This window comes from Astyanax mexicanus, chromosome 1 (genome assembly GCF_023375975.1).
Source record: "Astyanax mexicanus isolate ESR-SI-001 chromosome 1, AstMex3_surface, whole genome shotgun sequence".
Lineage (NCBI taxonomy): Eukaryota > Metazoa > Chordata > Actinopteri > Characiformes > Acestrorhamphidae > Astyanax > Astyanax mexicanus.
The window spans coordinates 91,535,195-91,558,562 of record NC_064408.1 but is presented as its reverse complement, the minus strand read 5'-3'; the positions used below and the strand labels follow the sequence as shown (position 1 = coordinate 91,558,562).

The window sequence follows — 23,368 nt, the reverse complement described above, 5'->3', positions numbered from 1 at the left end:
TTGCTGCTAGTGTTTCTTATTCTTTCCTTCTTTCTTTTATCAAGCCTTTTATTCTTCTTTCAATTGCAACTGTAGGTGCACAAGGCAGCATGATAAGCTATGGATTTGAGTATTTTGAGCACAGTGTTATCTAATGTTCACTAGCTTATCCTGGCTGTTGTTTCTGTGAGATATTGATATATGACGAGTAAAAGTAAATGACAGATGACTTTTTTTAAATTGGGATGGAAAACGAACAGTGAGGGACTCCAATCATATCTAGTGTTAGTATATATATTTCCCTTTCTTCAGACAGAGGGGTATCAAGATAGGCCTGTGTTGATATTCTATGTTAAAGCTTTTTAAAAACACAGTAAGCCGCAATTTCCCACTAAGCGGAATGCTTGTCCCACAAGGGGGCGTGGTTTCCCCCAATGACGTGGCTCACTCTGTCTCCATCATTCCTAATCTCTATGGCCTCAGCCTGCCAAAGCTCATATTACTGCTAAGGAAGCGACTAAAAGATTTCTGTTTCAGTCCATCCTCAGAAAGGCCTTAAAGCACAAAACAGATGCAGGAAAAACACTGGCAGTTGTGTGCTAAAGCAGCACATACAGAACCATAGGGTCCAAAAAAGTGTCCAACAAAAGTGTAACAAACAGCCTGAGGTCTGAGCTACTTCACAAGCTTTCCCCTGGCAACATCCAGCTGATTAAAAACACTCCTGACACCAAATAAAACCACATGGCTCATAGCCTGACCTTTTCCAGCCCAAAAGCTGTCCCCCCTGTACTCTCCCTCTCATCCTGCGTGATATGAATATTGACCCCAAAAGAGCGCCTCCGTTCTGCTATAAAAAACATCCACATACTCACAAGTAAAGGCATAGAGCACCAGTCAAAAGATCGTCTGTCACCTACTCATGTAGAGAGCTGATACTGACTGAGTCCGTAGAGCTCAGTAGAGCATTTTTAGGTAAGTAGTTTGTATCCTGTGCCAAGCTGTAGAACAAAGTTTAATTCCACGTTTCTCCTGGATGCTCTCAGTCAGCATGTGTATATGTTCAGTTCCATCAGCAGCTCACCTGATTTAACATCAGTAAGATCGGTATGCACTGGGAAACTCTTTAATAGCAAAGGAACTGGTAGGCCAAGGAGCACCTTTACAGCTAATGTTAGAAGAATGCTCACTAATCTTCAGAAAAATCATCAACTGTCTCTCTCTGACAGATCAGAAACACCCTTTAGAAAGTTGCAACGCAAGACATAAACCAATAAAACGAAATGGTCAGAATTCAGTTTTCAAAAGAATGGCAGACTGCCCATGGTTCAAAGCATAACACCTTATCTGTGAAACATGGTGGTTTGCCACAGGCATGTGTGGCTGCCACAGACACTGGCACACTTATCTGAAGTATATGAAGTGTATAGGAACGTCTTATCTACTATCTTATCTGCTGAGCTGCCAAGGCAGTGCAGGTGTTTTTCAAAGTACAACAAAAGAAAAAAGAAAATTCTTGAATAGCCAAGCCCCCATGAAACAAGCCAGAACTGTAGATGGCTACATTATAGGCTTGGCAAAGCATCACCAGAAAAGATATTCTGCACCTGGTGATGCCTAAGAGATGTTTACGACTTCAAGCAATTATAGCACACAAGATATGCAGATATGCAACAAAATTCTATTTATAAAAATATGCTTAAATTCAAGTCAGGAATATGTACTTTTGCGGTATCTGAAACTGGAAGAATCTAGTTGATATAATGATATGCTCTTCCAGCTGTCTCAGAAGGCAGTGTATAAATTAAGGTATCTGAAACTGAATCACGAAGACAGCCCTGACGTTGCCAAGATATCGGCAGCTCACTGCTGGATGTGAGCAGTAAGCTGTGTTGTCATTATCTATTAGCATATTCCCCCAATAAAACAGAAGGCTAGATTACTGAACTTCAATTCAGAGATGACTTAATGCCTTCCTACCTCAGAATCCTCATCAATAATAACTCATCAATATTAAGTTTATTTGAGCTTTACTGAGCAACTCCACAGTGTTGGGGCAAATATATTATGATTTAGGTGTATATATTACAACTATATTATGTTACGTTACAAATAGTTTATGTTATGTTTTTATGTTCCACTGTAAAATACAGGGATTGGACAATGAAACTGAAACACCTGGTTTTAGAGCACATTAATTGATTGTCTTGACAGATAGTTCTGATGGAGTTTGAACAGCTGTGTTTTTCTTTTTTTTGGATACAATCCGGGTTAGCACCAGAACATCCGTTTCAGACAGCTTCCTCTTATAGCGTCCACAGTTAATCCTGTTGGATGTGGTTGGTCCTTCTTGGTGATATGCTGACATTACCCTGGATACCGTGGCTCTTGATGCATCACAAAGACTTGCTGTCTTGGTCACAGATGTCCCAGCAAGATGTGCACCAACAATTTGTCCTCTTTAGAACTCTGGTATGTCACCCATAATGTTGTGTGCATTGCAATATTTTGAGCAAAACTGTGCTCTTACCCTGCTAATTGAACCTTCACACTCTGCTCTTACTGGTGCAATGTGCAATTAATGAAGATTGGCCACCAGGCTGCTCCAATTTAGCCATTTTCAGGTTCATTGTCCAACCCCTGTAGATCCACACTGCATTCTCTATGGCTATTTACTGTCTGAGAACTCTCCTCTGTGCTGCCAGCTGGGTCAAAATGTTTGCTAATGGAATTCTGAGGACAACATGTATCCCAAACCATTCAAATATGCTTGTATTAGTTCTGATCACAACTCAGTGGATCGGACCAGGACATCCCGAGTTAATACCATGCTAATTAGTGGAATATAAGCTCCAGGACGAAACTAAAGAAGCAAACCTCCGACAACAAACATGACATGGCTGACTAAAGATATTTGGGGAAAGGGAGGAGAGATGGACTTTGTAAATTAGACTTTAGACCAAAAAATTTGTTTAATAATCTCAATAATAAAAACAATATAAAGACAAGAGTTTACCTTAGAGCGAGGGGGTGCTCTGATGAACCACTTGCAATCCACCGCCTCTGTCGGAGATGCTTTACCATCTTTGGTGATTTGTTGGGATTCGATGATACCTTCAGGCCCACCCATTTCAAACTCGCAAACTGCAGTGAGACAGTGTTTTCAGGAGAGTGAGAGAAAAAGAGAATGTTAGAAGAGTTTAAAAACACAGAATGTACTTTTTAGTTGAGTTGAGAGGAGAATGATAATGAAGGATACGTACAGGGCAGAGGCTTGGGGATGCCCATGTCTTTAAAATCAGGATCTAAAAAGAGAATAAGACACATTTTAGCACATAAAGCTTTACTATCATAGATTATCATCAATCTGTCAAGACTGCTTATGTCTTTAAGTCTGTGGTTGATGCATTCATGCATTTAGCATTTATTTAGCATTTATTAGCATTTATTTAGCTTGAATATTAATGTTCATCTATCATAACGAGGGTATTCAATATTGCTGTTTTTTTTTTCGCTCTGATGCACACAGGTGTATTAAAGTCAAAGCTAACATGTGAAAGCAATCCAATAGCCACCAATTAGCATGATGTATTTTGCATAATGGCAACTGGCAGCTATTCGCTTTCATTTCACTCTGGCAAGTATACTGAGTATACTGCACATGCTGCATGTCTTTTGGTCCATATGAAGGTTATGTGCAGAAATATGGTGGAAACACCAGGCCAAAAGATCAGCTTTAGACCCTGTTTTATTTTTATTTATTTATTTTTTAAATAAAAGCTGCAGTTTTGTCAGATAAAAAAAGTATTTTCCTTGTGCAAAGCTGCCAAACATTTCCACAACTATTTAAACGTTCATGTTTTTTTATTATCCGGGGGGTTTCAGTCCCCACAAGAACCTAAATGCACACACATACACACACAGAAACACACGCACACAGTAATAGATTGGTTTGGAGGGAAACGTGTCCCTGTGTGACCCACTGTTTGCCTCCAGCTGCAGCAGCTGCTTGAAATGGCCCCATAATACAGAGCCAACCCTCCTGAAAACCTGATCAATGTTTCTTCCTCTAACAGAATCAGACTTTACTGCCCCTGTAAACTCACTGTACACTTTATTACTACTAACACCAACTTGTTTGTTTTAACACTGTTTCTTTTATCAGATACACCTACCTGTTACTTCCACTCACTGGCCACTTTATTAGAAACCCCTACCCTGTGCTTTCAATCACTGGTCACTTTATTAGAAACACCTTCCTTGTGCTTCCAATCACTGGCCACTTTATTAGAAACACTTACCCTGTGCTTCCACTCACTGGCCACTTTATTAGAAACACCTTCCTTGTGCTTTTACTCACTGGCCACTTTATTAGAAACACCTTCCTTGTGCTTCCAATCACTGGCCACTTTATTAGAAACACCTACCCTGTGCTTCCAATAACTGGCCACTTTATTAGAAACACCTACCCTCTGCTTCCACTCACTGGCCACTTTATTAGAAACAGCTACATTGTATTTCCACTCACTGGCCACTTTATCAAAAACCCTTAAGTTGTGCTTCCATTCACTCACCACTTTATTAGAAACACCTTCCTTGTGCTTCCACTCACTGGCCACTTTATTAAAAACACCTACCCTGTGGTTTCATTCACTAGCCACTTTATTAGAAACACCTATCTTGCGCTTCCACTCACTGGCCACTTTATTAGAAACAGCTACCTCGTACTTTCACTCACTGGCCACTTTATTAGAAACACCTACCCTGTGCTTTCACTCACTGGCCACTTTATTAGAAACACCTACCCTGTGCTTTCACTCACTGGCCACTTTATTAGAAACACCTACCCTGTGCTTTCACTCACTGGCCACTTTATTAGAAACACCTATCTTGCGCTTCCACTCACTGGCCACTTTATTAGAAACAGCTACCTCGTACTTTCACTCACTGGCCACTTTATTAGAAACACCTACCCCATGCTTCCACTCACTGGTCACTTTAGTAGAAACCTCTAAACTTGTTTATCTACTTACTGGCCACTTTATTATAAACACCTACAATGTTTTTTTACTCACTGGCCACTTTATTAGAAACACCTACAATGTGTTTTCACTCACTGGCCACTTTATTAGAAACACTTTCCTTGTATTTCAATCCACTGGCAAGTTTATTACCACTTTATTAGAACCCCCTACCTTGTAATAAATGCTCTCTGGTCCAATAAAGCACAACATTCCAATATGCCACACAGATGAACATGCAGCGGGTGGGTGGGTGTGAGGTAGCGAAGCACCTTTGTGAAAGTCACCTCAGTCGTAAAGCTGCTGTAATGACAGTAGTGTGGCATAAACCGAGGATACATATGAGTTTTGTGGTTTGTCTCCTGCTTCTATTCTCTACCCTGGAGTAATATCAGCATGATGTGTGGAGCCGACCTGATACCTCAGAATCATATAAGTGATGCCAAGGGAAGATATGGAGCCAATACACTATGAAAGGTGAGCAGAAAAAACAGCATAACTGAAAGCAGGATATTCCATTCATTAAAGCAGGACTGGCCAAGCTTTTAATGTAGTGTCGCTTTCAAAAGTTGTCATACATCTACGCTGGAAATTCAGATCAGGCTGCGACATGCCTGAGCCTAACCAGCTACGGAGCGGAAATAATGAAAGAATGAACAGATATTACAGACAAGACTATGAGAGAGAGAGAGTGAGTGAGAGAGAAAGAGAGAGCAGGAGATGGAGGGAGATGGAATGAGAGGAGAGAGAGAAAATTGCTATATCAAATGAAGTTCGCTGGCAGTACGAAGATGAGATGTGTGATCAAAGCAGAGAAGAGTGTGGAAATGGGACCATGGCTCTGGCATTTACATTCACAATCAGTCTCTCGCTCAGTGTCTTCAAACTGAATCCGGACGCTCGCGCGCTCTTTGAAAATGCGCCCAGCTGTATCCTGAACATCACAAATCACGATGGTTTCTCCGATGGCTCCTAATCTACAGATTTACACAGCAAAATCTCTACTGTTCAATGAACCTCAGTTAATGTATAAAGGATAAAGTACAACCCTTTAACAAAAAAGAGCCAATCAGCTTGCTGCTTTCACTGCAAGTGATGGGCGGACAGCTTGCTAGCATGAAAGCCTGGACTCCTTGAGGAGACCTGCGCAAGTGCAGTAGCCATACGAAGCCGAAAAGTCCCATCTTTCGAGAATTATGGATTCAAGCTTAATAAACTAATCGTCAGATTTTGCCAGTTATTTTAAACATATTGTTCAAATTGTAAAAAAAAAAAAAAAAAAAAATCTCCCCATTCAAACAGACAGGAAGCTGGTCTTTTATGAGTAGATATAACTGTGAATGTATCAAACATGTTGGCTAAAAAAGCAGAGTTCCATTTTCATCTAAATGGTACTGACTGGTTATCAAGGTTCCTTGGCATACGCGCTCGCCCACACAGAGACATATGCTAATGTCAAGTTGTCGTCCAGATGAAATGCATGTGAAAAAAATAGACCAATACATGCTTATGATGTTCCTACAGAATAAATATATCCTTACATAATGCTCTTACATTGTTACCTGTTTTGTTGCAGTAATGCTAAATATACTTGCTCTCTGTTAGGAGCAGAAAAACAGCAGGGCCCCATATGGCACCTGTTTCAATTGCTTTTCTTCAAGATCATTTCATATTTATAAGCTCTACATTATGAATTACGGAAATAATTGATAGCTGTACCATTTTACAATTCACTGATTTTATTTTGAGATATGTAGAGCATGTATAAACATGGGCAGACAATATTATGCTAGTATAGAGAGTAAAAATATAAGAAAAGGAGGGGAATGTAAAACAGTGACCTTCTGAACTCAAACAGTTGTAGCACTGTATACACATTAATGAATAACGTCACAAGGGAATGTAAACTTGTAAATGTAATGCTTGTAAATGTAAATGTAAATGACTCTTTGACCCAGATACACATATTCCTAATGTTATGCTAGTACGAATAAATTACAAACATATTAATCAGTTCCAGCTCTTATAACACACTGCCTTTATTTTAGCTAACATAACGCATGGCAAGCTTTTGTTATACTAGTACACTGTTCATCAATTGTTAAAATAGTATTTCCAGCCCCTAAAAAACATACAGGGTTTTATCTTACACCCTGTGCAAGGTGCATCATAATGCTTGTTGCTATCTTACACCCCTCCAACAGTCATTTTCTTTCCTTGCACCTGCGCCATTAAAATAGAGAAGGGGTTTAGGAATATATTTATGCTAATGGCTGTGGTGGTCTGGAAGTGGGGTGTTGCTATCTTGGCAGCGGGAAACACAGATGCGCCCCTGTCTGATTAAAATCCTGACAACAGTCACCTGTCAGATGCCTGTGCACTCTCAGCGTGTGTATACCCCCTCTTGTTACACAAACACAGACACAGCAGTGCACAAACCCAAATTTTACATAAATAATAAACAGAATACTACATAAAATTACATTACTGTTCCTGTAAATAAACTACTCGCACACCTTTACAGCGCAAACACGCAGGTCAGTTTCTTCTGCTGAAAAGCATAAAAGAGCTGCACCATTAAACTAGCAATCCACCAAAGACAGAGTGCACCTGGCTCTTAAATGGCAAGGGAATGGCAACTGACTGGTTTATTCACGTTACACCCAAAACACACCCATGATTAATAAAAATAATTAGTAAGTGCCTTTTGCATGTTTTGAGCCGTGCAAAATATACTTTTTGCATCCTCACAATACAAAACATACAATGACACGCCCTTAACCACAGTACACGGTTAACAGCTCACCTATAGAATGCTAAAATAGGGCCGGTAACACTTTACTTGGATGGTCCATTTGATGGCTTTGTTGATGCTCAACTGACATTCAACTAAAATTTAACTGAATGTCTTTTAACTAACCATATGTTGAATGTTAATTATTTATTTATTTATTAATTATTAATTATTTATTTAAAATAGAACAGAACCCTACCCTTAACCCTTAATCAACCCTAAAATCTAACCCTACACTTAACCATTACCTTAACCCTAACCTAAACTTTAAATCTAACTCTAAACACAATGCTAAAATGTTAAGATTAGAGTTTTGATGTAGGGTTACATTCAATAGAGAATCATTTACTTTTACCTTTCAGTTTAATTACATTTAATAGACAAGCAGTTGAATGTTAGTTGAATGTCGGTTGAGCATCATAAAATGGACCATCCAAGTAAATTGTTGCCATAGGGCCCACAGACTTTATTCTAAATAGTACTGAAATTCTTAATAATTCACAGTGGATCCTGAATAACTGATGACAAGTAATGTATGTTGAACAACTAAATATTGATACTAAATGAATTATAGTAGATAATAAATAATTTATATTGGATGCAGAGGAAGTTATAATGGACACTTGAATTGGAATAATTGATAGTGAAAATCAAATAATTAATAGTGGATCCTGAACAATACATATTATGCATGAAATATGCTACACACTTTATTCTAAAGTCTGTAGAGCTAGCATAAATCATAGGTAGCTAATGTTATGCTAGCGTAGCATTTACCTTGGTAGCTAGCAACTTTTAGCAGCTCTACATGCTCACAGTGCTAATCCCTAGAGACCCAGTTCAGCTCAGCTAGCTACCTTTCCTCTCGCTCCCTCTCGTTCTTTCTGTCTCACACACACTCTCTGCTTTTTGGTCTGCCGTGTTCCATCAAAGGCGGCTGTCTCTGCCTCCTCTTTCCTCGCTGTATGTGAGTGCTGTCTCTCAGCGAGCTTAGAGAAGAAAGAGTGTTTGAGTGGAGGAGTGTTCTCTGCTCTCTATCTGATGATCTAGTGAAAACGGTTCTGACACTGTTTACACGGCTAGACGTGTGCTCATGTTGAGCATGGGTACACTATATGTAATAAATGTAATGTTTGTGGACGCCCTTCCTAATGAGCGCATTCAGGTGCTAAGTGCTAAGTGGTGCCACTATGTTTGGGAGATCGCTTGTTCGAATCCCTGGCATGCAGCTTGCCATCAGCTAACAGTTGCTTGAGAGAGCACAATTGGGGTTAGTTTAGGGTTAGGTTGACGTCAATCAGCACAAGGCGTCTGTAAGTTGATGTATCAGAACTGAGTCGCTGCGCTTTCCTCCGAGTGCGCTGGCTACTTGATAATGCTATATCAGCAGCAGTGCGAAAAGAGTGGATGGCTGACTTTATATGTGTCAACCTTGTGTTGTGGCATCACTAGTGATGGGGGGTATACAGAAGTTGGACAGTGACACTGAAACACCTGGTTTTAGACCACAATAATTTATTGTCCTGATGGACAGTTCTGGTGGAAACAGGAGAGTTAAGGTGCAAATTGAATTCTGCCGTGATTTGGGCAGCCGTGGTTTTATGTTTTTTGAATACAATCCAGGTTAGCACCCGAACATCCCTTTCAGACAGCTTCCTCTTACAGCGTCCACAGTTAATCCTGTTGGATGTGGTCGGTCCTTCTTGGTGGTATGCTGACATTACCCTGGATACTGTGGCTCTTAAAACATCACAAAGACTTGCTGTCTTGCTCACAGAAGTGCCAGCAAGACGTGCACCAACAATTTGTCCTCTTTTGAACTCTGGTATGTCACCCATAATGTTGTGTGCAATTGCAATATTTTGAGCAAAGCTGTGCTCTTACCCTGCTAACTGAACCTTCACACTCTGTTCTTACTGGTGCAATGTGCAATTAATGAAGACTGGCAACCAGGCTGCTCCAATTTAGCCATGAAACCTCCCACACTAAAATGACATGTGTTTCAGTTTCATTGTCCAACCCCTGTACGGCTGACTATCAGCTGAATGGGTGGGACAATCGGCCCAGAAGAAAAATGGAAGAAAATTAGAAATAAATCTTAAAAAAAAAAAAAAAATCTTCACAGCAATGCTCTAAAATCTAGTAGAAAGTCTTCCCTGGACAGCAGAAGTTATTACAGCAAATATTATAAATTATGTTATTATTATTTGTCATACAAAAAAACAACCAATATAGATGTGTGTGTGTATGTGTATATGTTGTACATGATCAGCCATATTATTAAAACCACCCAAAAATGGAATACCCAGTTAGAATTGGTGATCTCATATTGGTGATCTCACCATAACAGACTGGTCTTGTCAAGAACACGTGCCCATTTTTCTTTCTCCCAATAACACATCAACATCAATGAATGTCTGTACACTCACTTTCTTTCTTGAAAATACAGGTTTTCAATCAGTAGGTTATCAATCAGTAGATCAATCAGTAGAATAAGATACTCTTCAGCCACAAATTAGCCTAAGGTCACTGTACCCAATGTCAAATATATTATAGAGGGGTATAAAGCCCCCATTTTTACCTTTAGATTAAGATGTTGTGGTGAGACTAATAATCCGACCTCAGCATCCAGGACTGAATGCAATCAAATCCTCCCAGCCATGTTCTAATAAGTATGTGTGTGTGTGCGTAATCATACAATATAAGTATATGTGTGTGTACATGTATCTGATACTGTGCACCCTACATGTGTTCCCTATGTTGTGGCAGACTGCAGTGCTAAAATCAAAGTGGCAGCTGGTTAATGAAACACTGACCTATCGGGTCAAGCCAGCTGGTTACTGCACTGATTTATGATGAGGGTTTGGCAGCGTTTAACCCAGAAGGTCCAGGCAGTTTATTACAGGCAACACCACCTCCATCAGTAAACTCACTGTATATAGGAGAGAACCTTTAGAAAGGTTTATTTACATCTGTTCATCTCTATCTCTAATCCATACCTGCTTCATCTGCAGTACACAGCTAAGAACTACTGACAATCATTTTAACACAATGTTATTCTCAACAGACATATTGTGGAATGTCTGTGGTCAGTTTTTCATTAGTTACATTTAAATCACACACTATATTTAAATCAAATTACAGTTTTAACATTTAAGTGTTTCTATAACTCATGACCTACAGCAGTTGTGATTGGCTGAGTGGTGTTCTATAAGTGCTGTTATTAGCCGGTAATGCACTGTAACCGAAGCTCTCCATGTATTACTCCACCACATACAGGTAACCTAGCAACAATGCAGCGCTTACAAACCAAACAGCGCAGCTACAAACAGAGCAGTAATGGAACTATTTTAACTCGCAGTTTTTATAATCAAACATATCATATTTTCCTGTCCTCTTTAACTCAAAATCTTTCAATAAACAGTGATAATGGAACTGTGGTATAATCACAATAATACACTCAAGGTTTGTGCTATAATATGTAAAGATGACACTGCTGCTGCCTCTTGTGTATTATTGCTTAATTCTATACAGGACAGAAAACAGATTCTTGAGAAAGCATAGTACTGAAATACTGAATAATTCACAGTGGATACTAAATAACTCTGATAGATACTAAAGAAATATTGGTAATGCATATTGAACACTTCAACATTTATGATGAATCCTAGATAATAAATAATTTATATTGTGAAAACCAAATAATTCATAGTGAATCCAGAACAATAAATATTACACATGCAACATTTCTAAGTGGATACAGAACACTTTTTAGTAAATCATTCATAATTTATAGTAGATAGTGAACAATTAGTACTTGATACTAAATATCTCATAGTGGTTGTTAAAAGTCTTCTACAGTATGTAGCAACTGATTTACTAAACCATACATAGCAGACACCTAATAATAAATAGCACATATCAAATAACAAATAGTAGATAAAACCACTGTAGTAAATCGTGATTAGACTTACTTTGTAGAACAACTAATATATAATACATATATATATATATATATATATATATATATATATATATATATATATATATACATATATATATATATATATATATATATATATATATATAATATAAATATATAATAAATATATAATAAATAAATAAATTAAAAAATGATATAAACTACAGTCTATGTGACATAACCACTTGAATTTGTAACTTGAGTTATGACTTTCAATCCATATTTTTTACCACAATGTTCAACTCATCATTGCACTGACTGTACATATAAAGTAACATTTTATTCAAATCTAAGCCAAAAATATATAAAAAGATAAAAATTTCAATATATCCTCTTTTACTTTCAAAATAAAGTGGCCTGAAGAGAACATTTCCACTGGATTTCTCTGCTTGTTTCAATGAGCTATGATTCGGAAATGATTAATATAAAATTACAACATGAAAGAAGCACAAGGCTCTACATCCACTCTGTAATGTGGAGAGGCCTTGCGGCAAAGATTCCTTTATGAAAAGCAGCCCAGAAATAGTCTTCCATCAAAGACGCTAGAGCTAAATAAAAAGGCCGGGAAACTAAATCACAGATTATACTGAGTCAGTCAGAGAAACATATTATTTTGCTCAATTCCACACTCCGGTGGTGACAATACTCCTGTGCTCAGTGCCAGTAACTCATGCATGAATCTCTCTAGCGGGAGAGTGACAAATAGAAAAAAAAGTGACATGCAGAGTTAAAATGATTTAGACCAAAGACACAGAGGACTTACTTGACTGTGTGTGTGTTTATGTGCGTGTATGTGTTTTCAGTAATGCAGTTTTCATGCATCTTGGCATGTTCTCCTCCACCAGTCTTACACACTGCTTTTGGATGACTTTATGTCACTCCTGGTGCAAAAATTCAAGCAGTTCAGCTTGGTTTGATGGCTTGTGATCATCCATCTTCCTCTTGATTATATTTCAAAGGTTTTCAATTTGGTAAAATCAAAGAAACTCATCATTTTTAAGTGGTCTCTAAATTTTTTCCATAGCGGTAGATTTCTAAAAGCATTCTTTACACACTTTTGACTAATAGCTCTTCTACCTGATAAAAGGAGTCATTTTAGTAGTACATTTTCTAGATGAATGTCACTGGGCCCTCTAATTTGTTAGAAGTTGTAACTAGAAAAAACAGAGGTACGATATAAGTACTTTTTTGTACTCAAAGGTACACTTTCATGTACCCTCAAATGTATATAATATAAGTCTTTTCTGGGTCAGATGTGTTTCCTCTGAAGTAAAAAAGTCTTTCCTAACAGCAGGAAGTACAGATTTTTTACCATTTAACCAGCCAAAATGTACATTCGGTTTTCTGTATCACTGTACTAATAAACAATATATATTTGAATTGAACATTTTTTATTTGAAAGGCAGAGAATTTTGGATCGTCAAGTTCTTTACACATATTCAGTTGATGATAATGTTTATACTCTTCATAATCTTAATAATCTTTACTATCACAAAAAAAAAACATTGGTACAAACAGGACTTTAACTGAAAGGTACTTTTTTTTGTTTTACCTCAATATAAGGTACAGCCTCAGCGACAAGCTTTGTACTCTTTTAAGTACAAATCTGTACTTATTTTTCTTAGTGTGCCCACTGTACAGTATGTTCAATATTTTGGACACCCTCTTTTATCTTAATACTTGTAGGTACTTTAAGTCTCACATCTTGTCTAGTTAAAGAAGGACACAAGTAAATTCCAGTAGAATCAGACTCGCTGTAGAAGATGAACATAAACCTGTTGGCACCATTCCTAAAGCCAGGCATGGAGGTTAATCTGTGGAGCAGTGGAACTTCAGTGTTCTCTAGAATGATGGTGCTCCAACCAATACTCTTTAGAAGAGTTGGGGATTTGGGAATGAGGTGAAGTGATGATCAACTAACATCCTGACTTCACTAACGCTTTTGTTACTAAATGCAATCAAATCCTCACTGCAATGCTCCAGAATCTAATAGAAAGCCTTTGTATGTAAAATGTAGAGACAGTTACTCCAGCAAAAAACAGGACAAACCTTTTTATATGCATTACTGGGACTAAACCATTGGTATAGCTTATTTCCTCTTAAAATTGACACTAATAACATACCACAACACAAATATACAGAACAATAATACAATAATGCAATATTCCAACAATACACTATGTCATCTTATCGGCCTATATCATCTACAACGGTTTGTAATATGCTTTTCTCAAAGTGTTATCAAGTTTTCCAAGTTCACCCCACCATTAAAGCTAATAAAAACTGGTCATTACAAATCATATATCATGTACTGTCTGATGATGCTTTAGGGGAAATGACACCAGACACATCGGATGCATCACTGTAAAAGCAAGATCAGCTCGATGTGTTCTAGAGAACTCAAGCTTCGAATACAAATGAACAGCTCTGACTGAAGGCGTTTTTAATCGCGGCAGTGATTTATGAATGTCTCAGCTTTCACGAGGCGTAAAGTTTCTGCAGTGTTACACACATTATCTCACTTTTGCTCTGGGCATAAATCTGAAGGGCATGTTTGAGGTTTTACTGTGCAGCTGAATGATAGTCATGAATTCTTGCACTGTGAGTGTATATGTGAATGTGACCCTCTAGAAATATCCTAGCAAACTATTTACCTGAATTATCAGGTAAGCGTGGACCACTTAGAGTGTACTCACACTAGGTACAGTTTGGTTGGATAGTGCTGGAACATGTTTCTGCCCCCTCCCCACTCCCCCGCTGGCCTGCACTCACACTGCATTTAAACAATCCGTACCCGAGCACGCTAACGTCATTACTCACTACTCAGTGGGCTTGACGGTGTTGTATCAAATTCAACACCCCCGCCATGAAAAGCACCCTCTCTTGGGAGTGCATACTCGCTGTCTTCTTGATAAAATAAAATAAAATAATACACTTTAAAATATATGCCAAAAGTCACGGTTATCTGAGTCATGGTTACATACAAAGTGATGTAGTGCACACTCCCAAGAGGGGGTGCTTTTCTAGATGGCGTTGCTGAATTCGGCACAATACCACCATGTTTTTTTTTTTTTTTTTTAGGAACGTCGCATCACTGGCATAATCTTGTTCCATGCTCAGGCACGGATAGCGCTCACACTGCACGTGTACCATGCCCAAATGTACAGAGTTCAAGTGAACTGTGGTCTGGTCCATCTCTTTAAGTGGGCACAGCACAGATTGCCTAGTCTGAGTACATCCATAGAAACAACACAGCAACCACAGCAAACACCAATAACAACCTATTAACTATTCAACTAACCCTGAAATAGAAATAGCCTAGCAACACTATAGCAAGCATAGCAATTACTTGAAACCATAAACCATCTGTAACAACTGAACTCAACTCAACTGACATTCGTGCAGTGTGTAGTGGAGGCTAGATGCAAATTTGGGAGCAATTAAAGAAAGGTTTTTAAAACAAAGTTTTATACGAATAAAAGTGGCATAAAAGTCTGACATGAAGAGCCTGAATTTTCATGTTTCAGACAGGTATGGAACTTTTAATAGCACACAGGTAAGTGGCCAAAGTCAGAATATATGCCAGGTTTGTTTAAAAGCTTTGTTGTCTCATTATACTGTATATCATATCTGTTATACAAAAATGCCCATTTTTACAATGGAAACTACTCTCAATTGAAGAAGCCAATATAAAAAAGATTTTAATAAAGCTCTTACACCCTGCATGTGTGATATTAAATTCTCATTGCTACCTTATGCCCTGCAAACTATTTTAATGTTGTGCGACTGCACTATTTTAATACCAAAGACGCTTACAAATATATCTACGCTGATGGTTGTGGTGGTCTCAGGATAAGGTATGTTCAGGTAAAATTCTGGTGTATTGCTATCTTGGAAACAGAAAAAACAGAAGCACTGAAGCCATACGTCAGATGCTCATTGCTGTCTTGGCAACGCAGGTGCACTGTGCACACAGCGTGCAGACTCCCTGCTTACTACACACACACACACACAGAAGGACATGCCGCAGTGCACAAACCCAACTTTTACATAAAAAATAAACAGAATACACAAAAAATTAACATTACTGTTTCTGTGAATGACCTGCTCATGCACCTTCACAGTGTGAACAAGCTGCTCAGTTTCATCCCTTATCTATAAACAACAATTAAAGAAATCTGAGGTGAATCTTGTAAGCTCATCCTGCTGCTTTATTCAAATGCACTTAGAATAAAGTATTTGATTGTGGCACAGACACAGAATTTGGCACAGCACCTGAAAAAAGCAACTCGCTGAACTGATAACATTCTACAAATCAATCAGTTTCCAGTTTGGGAAGACGCAGCTGACATAGGTGATGACAACGCACTTTAGTGCAATTATTAAACTGCAGTGTGAAACCAAAACTAAACGGACCAGATAAATACACTGCAACAATTAACCTTATTTCAGACTCTGATGCCCTTCTATTAGTCTATGTATCAATATTGAGACAACATAAATAAAAACTGCCAGATTCAAATAGTTTCAGAAATTAAAAAAAATAAATATGGTGTATTAAAATAGAGATTCAAGAAGTTAGCATGAGATCGATAATACATCACTCATATCAATGTGTAATAATACGTGTCATACACTCGCACATCCTGAAAGTTAAAAAAGGCTATAAAAATGAAGGTGTGTGAGACTGTCAGTAGATGGAGTGTGCTCACCTCTCACTCCTAACACCCAGGTGCAGTCTCAGTTTGTAAAGCCTGGCTTAGAATGTAATCCTTTGAAGCGTTCAGTATTTACTCATAACGACAGGCAGGAGAAATATGTTTCCTCTGAATGCTGAAATTGCATCGGCTCATGGCCCCAGTAAACCATGCAAGCCAATCTCACCGCTCTGTGCACACACTCGCGAACGTTATTAAACAGAAATACCACCCCACACACACACACACACACACACACACACACACGCATTCACACATTCACACATTTGTTTGCTTGTCAAAAAAAATGCTACTTCTGAACCATGTACCGATTATTTCTCATAATAAACAAATCAAAACTGAGTGTTTTATCATTCATTCTTTGATTACTGTAAACATGCCCGCACTCGCTACCAAGCAGATGGTTTATGTTCGCACAATAAAACCACACACACACACACACACATGCACACACACACATAGACACACACACACTCACACATACACGCACAGACTTTCTTTTACACTTTTTTATTGATTGCTTTTTGAAAAAAAAGAAAAAAGAAAATAACTGCCTTGTGCTTCCACTCACTGGCCACTTTATTAGAAACACCAACCTTGTGCTTCCAGTCACTGGCCACTTTATTAGAACCCCCTAACTTGTGCTTGTGTTTACTGGCCACTTTATTAGAACCCCCTAACTTGTGCTTGTGTTTACTGGCCACTTTATTAGAAATATCTACCATATTGTGTTTCCACTTACTGGCCACTTTTTAAGAAACACCTTCCTTGTAATTGGGTTCACTGGCCGCTTTTTTAGAAACACCACTTTATTAGAAACCCCTTCCTTGTGCTTGTGTTCACTGGCCACTTTATTAGAAACATCTACCAGATTGTGATTCCACTCACTGGCCACTTTATTAGAAACACCTATCTTGTATTTTCACTCACTGGCCACTTTATTAGAAACACCTACCTTGTGTTTCCACTCACAGGCCACTTTATTAGAAACACCTATCTTGTATTTTCACTCACTGGCCACTTTATTAAAAATACCATTTCTTGAATTTGTGTTAATTGGCCACTTTATAAGAAACACCTATCTTGTGTTTATTGGCCACTTTATTGAAAACATCTACTTTGTGTTTTCATGCACTGGGCACTTTATTAGTAATGCCCACAATTGTATGAAAATTAATAAGTTATTTTAAATCTAGAATAAAGTGTTTTGAATATGATTATAGGATTATTGCAGCAGTTGGTTGATGTCTATTTATAAATGCTCTTCAGCACTCTTGAGATCAAGGAGCAACATTAGTTCTGCCTTTCCTCATATAAGAACATGCATTAGCTCAGTTCTCACTACATTTCCCAGAGGCTTTGTTTTCTTTCCATTGCTTCATGGTGACATTTAAATAGGTGGTTGATTAATATCTTGCAAGGTGCTAAATTGGTTGATAAAACTAATGAATTACTTCAATTAATCAGTGTCAGACTCTGCTGAAGGGGTTTTAAACCCTCCCCGCTGCCCACCAGCCTCGAGCCCAAGCGCCTTATCACTGCTGCCTGATGGAGCGCACTGGGGCTTGTTGCTTGCTCACACACACACCACACACACACACACATACAAGCACACATATGTGGAAAGCTTTGGGAAAGGACACAGAGTTCACACTAGCTGGATGAATCTCTGACTTGAAAATGATTCAGTTAGATTATTTTATGATTCACTGGTGCATCAAATAATCTCACATATAGTCCTGATTCTATTCATGTAGATTCATGGTTATAACCTCTGAAAAAATGCTGCATCAACTAAAATAAAAGATTGAAATCTATACTTTGCACTTACTATTTATATTTCTATTCATATTCTTACTATTTTATTTATACTTTTCTATGCTATTCACTTTTCACTTTTTTAAACCAGTTGTGTTTAACTCTGCTAGCTTGGTTAATACACCTTACTGAAGCTCAGTGATTAGCTGTTCAGGAGAAAAATAGCCAGCTCATTTGTTTCCATGGCTGCAGCACATTGTTTGTGTGCTGTTGTGTTCTATACCTGGAAGTGGGAAGGTGCCAGTGGATAAACCTAGCTGTTTTTTTATATCTGATGATGCATCCTGATCATGTTATGAGTTATGAGCCCTTTAAAAATGAAAGCTGATTAAATCCCTCTCCCTTGCAAGAATAAAAAACACTAAAGCAAAAAACACTAGATTGTGTGCGTGCATATATGTGTGTGTGATTGTATACAGTATGTGTGTATGTGTGTGGCTCCTTGCCAGACACGCTGCCCTGGGACTTAGCAGGGCTTTAGATCCAGAAGAGCTGCAGTACAAATAACTGTTTAGGGCACAACACCAACACACACACTCACACACACACACACACACACACACACACACACACATACACACACACACTTGTTCCACCCGCTTATATTGTGAATATTATCATCAGCAGACAGATATCTCCACAGTCATGCCTTTTGTTTCATCATTTCTTCCTCTCGTGCCATGTTTCCCGCTCAATCTCTGCTTCATTTCTGCTGTTACATGAAAAGCATGCCCCTGTTTGAGTCTCTAAACAGATTAAGTCTGTAAAAACTGATGCATCTCGTCTGTACACGCCAGCACTGTGAATGTACTGTACCATATAAAAGTGTGAATATACAGCACTGGAAAAAAGAGACCACTTACAAATGATGAGTTTCTTTGATTTTACTAAATTGAAAACCTCTGGAATATAATCAAGCCATCAAACCAAGCTGAACTGCTTGAATTTTTGCACCAGGAGTGGCATAAAGTTATCCAAAATCAGTGTGTAAGACTGGTGGAGGAGAACATGCCAAGGCGCATGCAAACTGGGCTTTTCCACTAAATGTAAATTTTTGAACTTTTAAAACTTTATTAATATGAACTTGTTTTCTTTGAAAACATCTTTTTTGTTATTTCATTCATTTTGCTTTGGAATTTGGGGAAATGTTGTTCAAAGTTTATAGGATAAAACAACAATGTTTATTTCACTCAAACATCTACCTATAGTTAGCAAAATCAGACAAACTGATTCAAAAACTGAAGTGGTCTGGTAATTTTTTTCAGAGCTGTACATATTTTAGAGTAGGAAAAATAAGTGCAAAGGCTTTATCTTACACCCCTTTTTTTAGGTAAAATTCTGGTGTATTTCTATCTTGGCAACAGAAAACACAGGTTCACCACTGACTGACAAAAAACTGACAACCTTTGTTGTAAAGCGCTATATAAATAAAAAATAAATTGAAAAAAAAAAACCTAGTCAAACGTTCATTGCTATCTTGGCAATGGTGATTTTACAACAACGGCCGCATTCCCAACGCATGTACACCCCTACTTGTTATGCACACATAGACACACAGCTGTGCACAAAACCATAGCACTTGCTTGTTGGCAACTATGCAAAATCTTACATTAAACAATAAACAGAATAAACGAGTGTGAACAAGGAGGTCAGGTTTATGTGCTGAGAAGTGATGGGCATATCGAGGTAGTCACGCTGAAGTAGCAATGCACCAAATCAGAGCACACCTGGCAATGGACACACTGATTGGTTTTTTACACATTACGCCCAAAACACACCAATGATTGATTACGAGAATTAGTACATGCTTTTTGCACATTTTGAGCAACGTAAGGCATACTTAGGATATCAAAAATCAAGCTGACCGCTCACCTATAGGTTGGTACAATTGGGTATAAATCGACTGTGTAAGACTGTAAGACAACCACAAGCTTTCTGGAATTTATCTGTTTTTTTTTTTTTTATGTTGACCAGTCGGAATCAACTCAAGCCAGAGTAATGAGGCTATTTTTAAAATGTTAGGAGTAGAAAGTAAAACATAATAACTCCACTAAAGTACAGATACCCAAAATTTCTACTTAAATAAGGTAACAAAGTATTTGTACTTCGTTACCTGATACCTCTGTATGAAAGTGAACCGGAACTTCTTCAAAACATAGGTGACTGGGAGTAGGAGTCCGGGAATGGGAGTCTGGGAGTGTGGAAGGAGAGTACGGCAGTGTGACAAATTCAAGCTTTTTGTGTGACGTTAACAATTCAATAATGGGATGTTTTTGTTTGTATACTGCTCCATAACTCCTCAGTTCACATTGGTGACTAATCTGTTTACAATAATGCAATTTTTTTGTGAAATAGGTCTCAACATAAACACACACACACACACACACACACACACACAAATCTGTAAACAGTTAGGTTTTGGGGGACCTGATACAGTTAACATGTCAGGCCTCATCCGCTGGATTGCTCAGGCATGACTGCCATTTTCAATTGGTGTATTCCTCCACCTCTTCACTGGAGTGAACTTCATTACTTTATTGGTGCTAACCCATCACTGACCAAGCTGTTATTTTAGCTGAAGAATTAGTGGGTGGACTCCAGGCTGGAGGTTTTATTTCCCCGGAGAACAGTTGATCCTGATCAATACCCTCCACTCCTCACTCAGACAGCTGCTTATAAACCACAGCTTCTATTTAACCCTGAGAGGTTGCATCTATATTTGGTAATAACAGGAGCACATCATATTTTTATTTGAATTGCTGCTGACTTTTTTACATTTCACTGACGCATGTGGAAAAACTGTGTGGAGAATGCAGATAGTAAATTCTCAATATGCCCCACGTTACTGAGTGAAAGTAGAAGAGGGGATCTTTTATTATGATCTGAATGTGTTTTATGTTGCTTTATGGTGCAGTGAGTAGTCATTATTTAATGGGGAAGTGTGTGGAAATTGGAAGTAATTTTCTGGAACATATTTTCAAGTGTAAAAGCTAATGGGGGGGCAGGTCTGGTGATGAAGCTGGCCATGGCATCTGTGTCTTTAAGGCAAGCTCTTTTTTTATTATTTTGTTAGAATGTAAATTGATTATGAAGTGTTACTTCTGGGTATGGCTTGTGAAGTGTTTTCTTGTATGTTAATTATTTAAGGCGAGAAGTTTGAGCGAGACTTGATAGTGGGTACCAGATAGATGAGACATGTGTCAAGGGGAGAATATGTCATGGAAGACTTTACCACCCACAGGGCACAGATATAGATATTCTTTTTGAAGTGACAAAGTGCATGAAAATATTTGATTAATTTCAAGAATATACTACTACAACTAAATTGATGTTAAAGTTTTATTTAGGTTTATTCACATCTTATTTACAGTAGAAACAAATATCTGTAAACCTTTGTCTATTTTGTGAGCAACAGCTTACAACTTACCAAGACTCTGATTTTGTATAGAATTTTGTATAATACTGTGTGCATGCTTATAAACTGTAAATATAAACAGTTATGCAAAACATACTTTTTAACGTTGTTTTTTAACGGCTGTTGTTTAACGTTTTAAAAGAAATAATAAAACAAATATACAATAGACTGCTTTCAAGACAGACATGTCCCCAGGAACTTACATGTATAAATGTGCACACAAAATAACTTTAAAATATATTTTGTTAATAAGCATAATGTCTTGTACATTGAACTAATTGCAAAAGTAAAATATGTAATTAAAACATTAATAAAAACCTATTTAGAACACTGAAAAAATAGCATTTGTTACCTGTCCCCACTCTCTAACTATAAACTTTACATTGAAATACAATTATTAAAATCCTATAACAGGAGATGTAACAGGAATGGGTGTCAGTAACAGGACTGAGTGCCAGTAACAGGAGTACCAGTAACAGGAGTGAGTGCCAGTAACTGGAATAAGTGCTAGTAACAGGACTGAGTGCCAGTAACAGGAGTGAGTGACAGTAACAGGAGTGAGTGCCAGTAACAGGAGTGAGTGCCAGTAACTGGAATAAGTGCTAGTAACAGGACTGAGTGCCAGTAACAGGAGTACCAGTAACAGGAGTGAGTGCCAGTAACTGGAATAAGTGCTAGTAACAGGACTGAGTGCCAGTAACAGGAGTGAGTGACAGTAACAGGAGTGAGTGCCAGTAACAGGAGTGAGTGCCAGTAACAAGAATGCATTTCAGTAACAGGAATATGTGCGAGTGACAAAAGTGAGTTCCAGTAACGGGGCTGAGTGCCAGTAACATGAGTGAGTTCCAGTAACAGGACTGAGTGCCAGTAACAGGAGTGAGTACCAGTAAGAGGAGTGAGTGCCAGTAACAGGAATGAGTGCCAGTAACAGGAATGTGTTTCAGTAACAGGAATGAGTGCCAGTAACAAAAGTGAGTTCCAGTAACGGGGCTCAGTGCCAGTAACATGAGTAAGTGCCAGTAACAGGACTGAATGCCAGTAACAGAAGTGAGTGCCAGTAACAGGAGTAAGTGCCAGTAACAGGAATGAGTGCCAGTAACAGAAGTGAGTACCAGTAATAGAAATGAGTGCCAGTAACAGGACTGAGTTCTAGTAACAAGACCGAGTGCCAGTAACAGGACTTAGTGCCAGTAACAGGACTGAGTGCCAGTAACAGGAGTGAGTTCCAGTAACAGGAAAGAGTATTGTCTCCTGGTTTATTGATTTATTAATGTGAATATTAGTTAATGTAAACCACTTGTTTTCCAATTCTGTTTGGTTCATAATTTAACCATTTGCTAAATAAATTGAATGATAATAAATTTCATCAATTTCAGGTTTGGGTCTTCTTGAAAAGATTAAAATGGTGTTGCATATTTTAGAAAATACAATATGCATGGACATATTGTGATCTTTTTTGTCATACATATCAAGTATTTTAACATGCATTCAACCATTTCTTTAAAATAAAGACTTTCTTGAGATAAAATCAAAGGAATTAGTGGACTTGCTTTTAAACATGCTTTTTAAACGCCACATGAGATTTGGTAACAGGACTGAGAAAAATGTAAACATCTTTGGCTTAGAAACCTTGTAAAAAAT

The 23,368-nt window shown here is 38.0% G+C and overlaps 2 protein-coding genes across 3 annotated transcripts in view; both read right to left on the bottom strand.

Annotated features, from left to right (window-relative positions):
• neto1l (neuropilin (NRP) and tolloid (TLL)-like 1, like) overlaps positions 1 to 23,368 on the bottom strand; it is a 125,722-nt gene that overhangs the window by 33,514 nt on the left and 68,840 nt on the right. For both annotated transcript variants that reach the window (XR_007441358.1, XM_007254762.4), the window contains exons 5-6: positions 3,243 to 3,284; positions 2,996 to 3,123 (exon numbers count right to left, since the gene is read on the bottom strand). Coding sequence is in view for 1 of the 2 variants with exons in the window: in XM_007254762.4 (XP_007254824.2) it covers positions 2,996 to 3,123; positions 3,243 to 3,284 (170 nt within the window). In the remaining variant the exon portion in view is untranslated. The remainder of the gene's footprint in view (positions 1 to 2,995; positions 3,124 to 3,242; positions 3,285 to 23,368) is intronic.
• si:dkey-118j18.2 (uncharacterized) overlaps positions 1 to 23,368 on the bottom strand; it is a 129,227-nt gene that overhangs the window by 72,612 nt on the left and 33,247 nt on the right. The gene's annotated exons all lie outside the window — the stretch shown is intronic.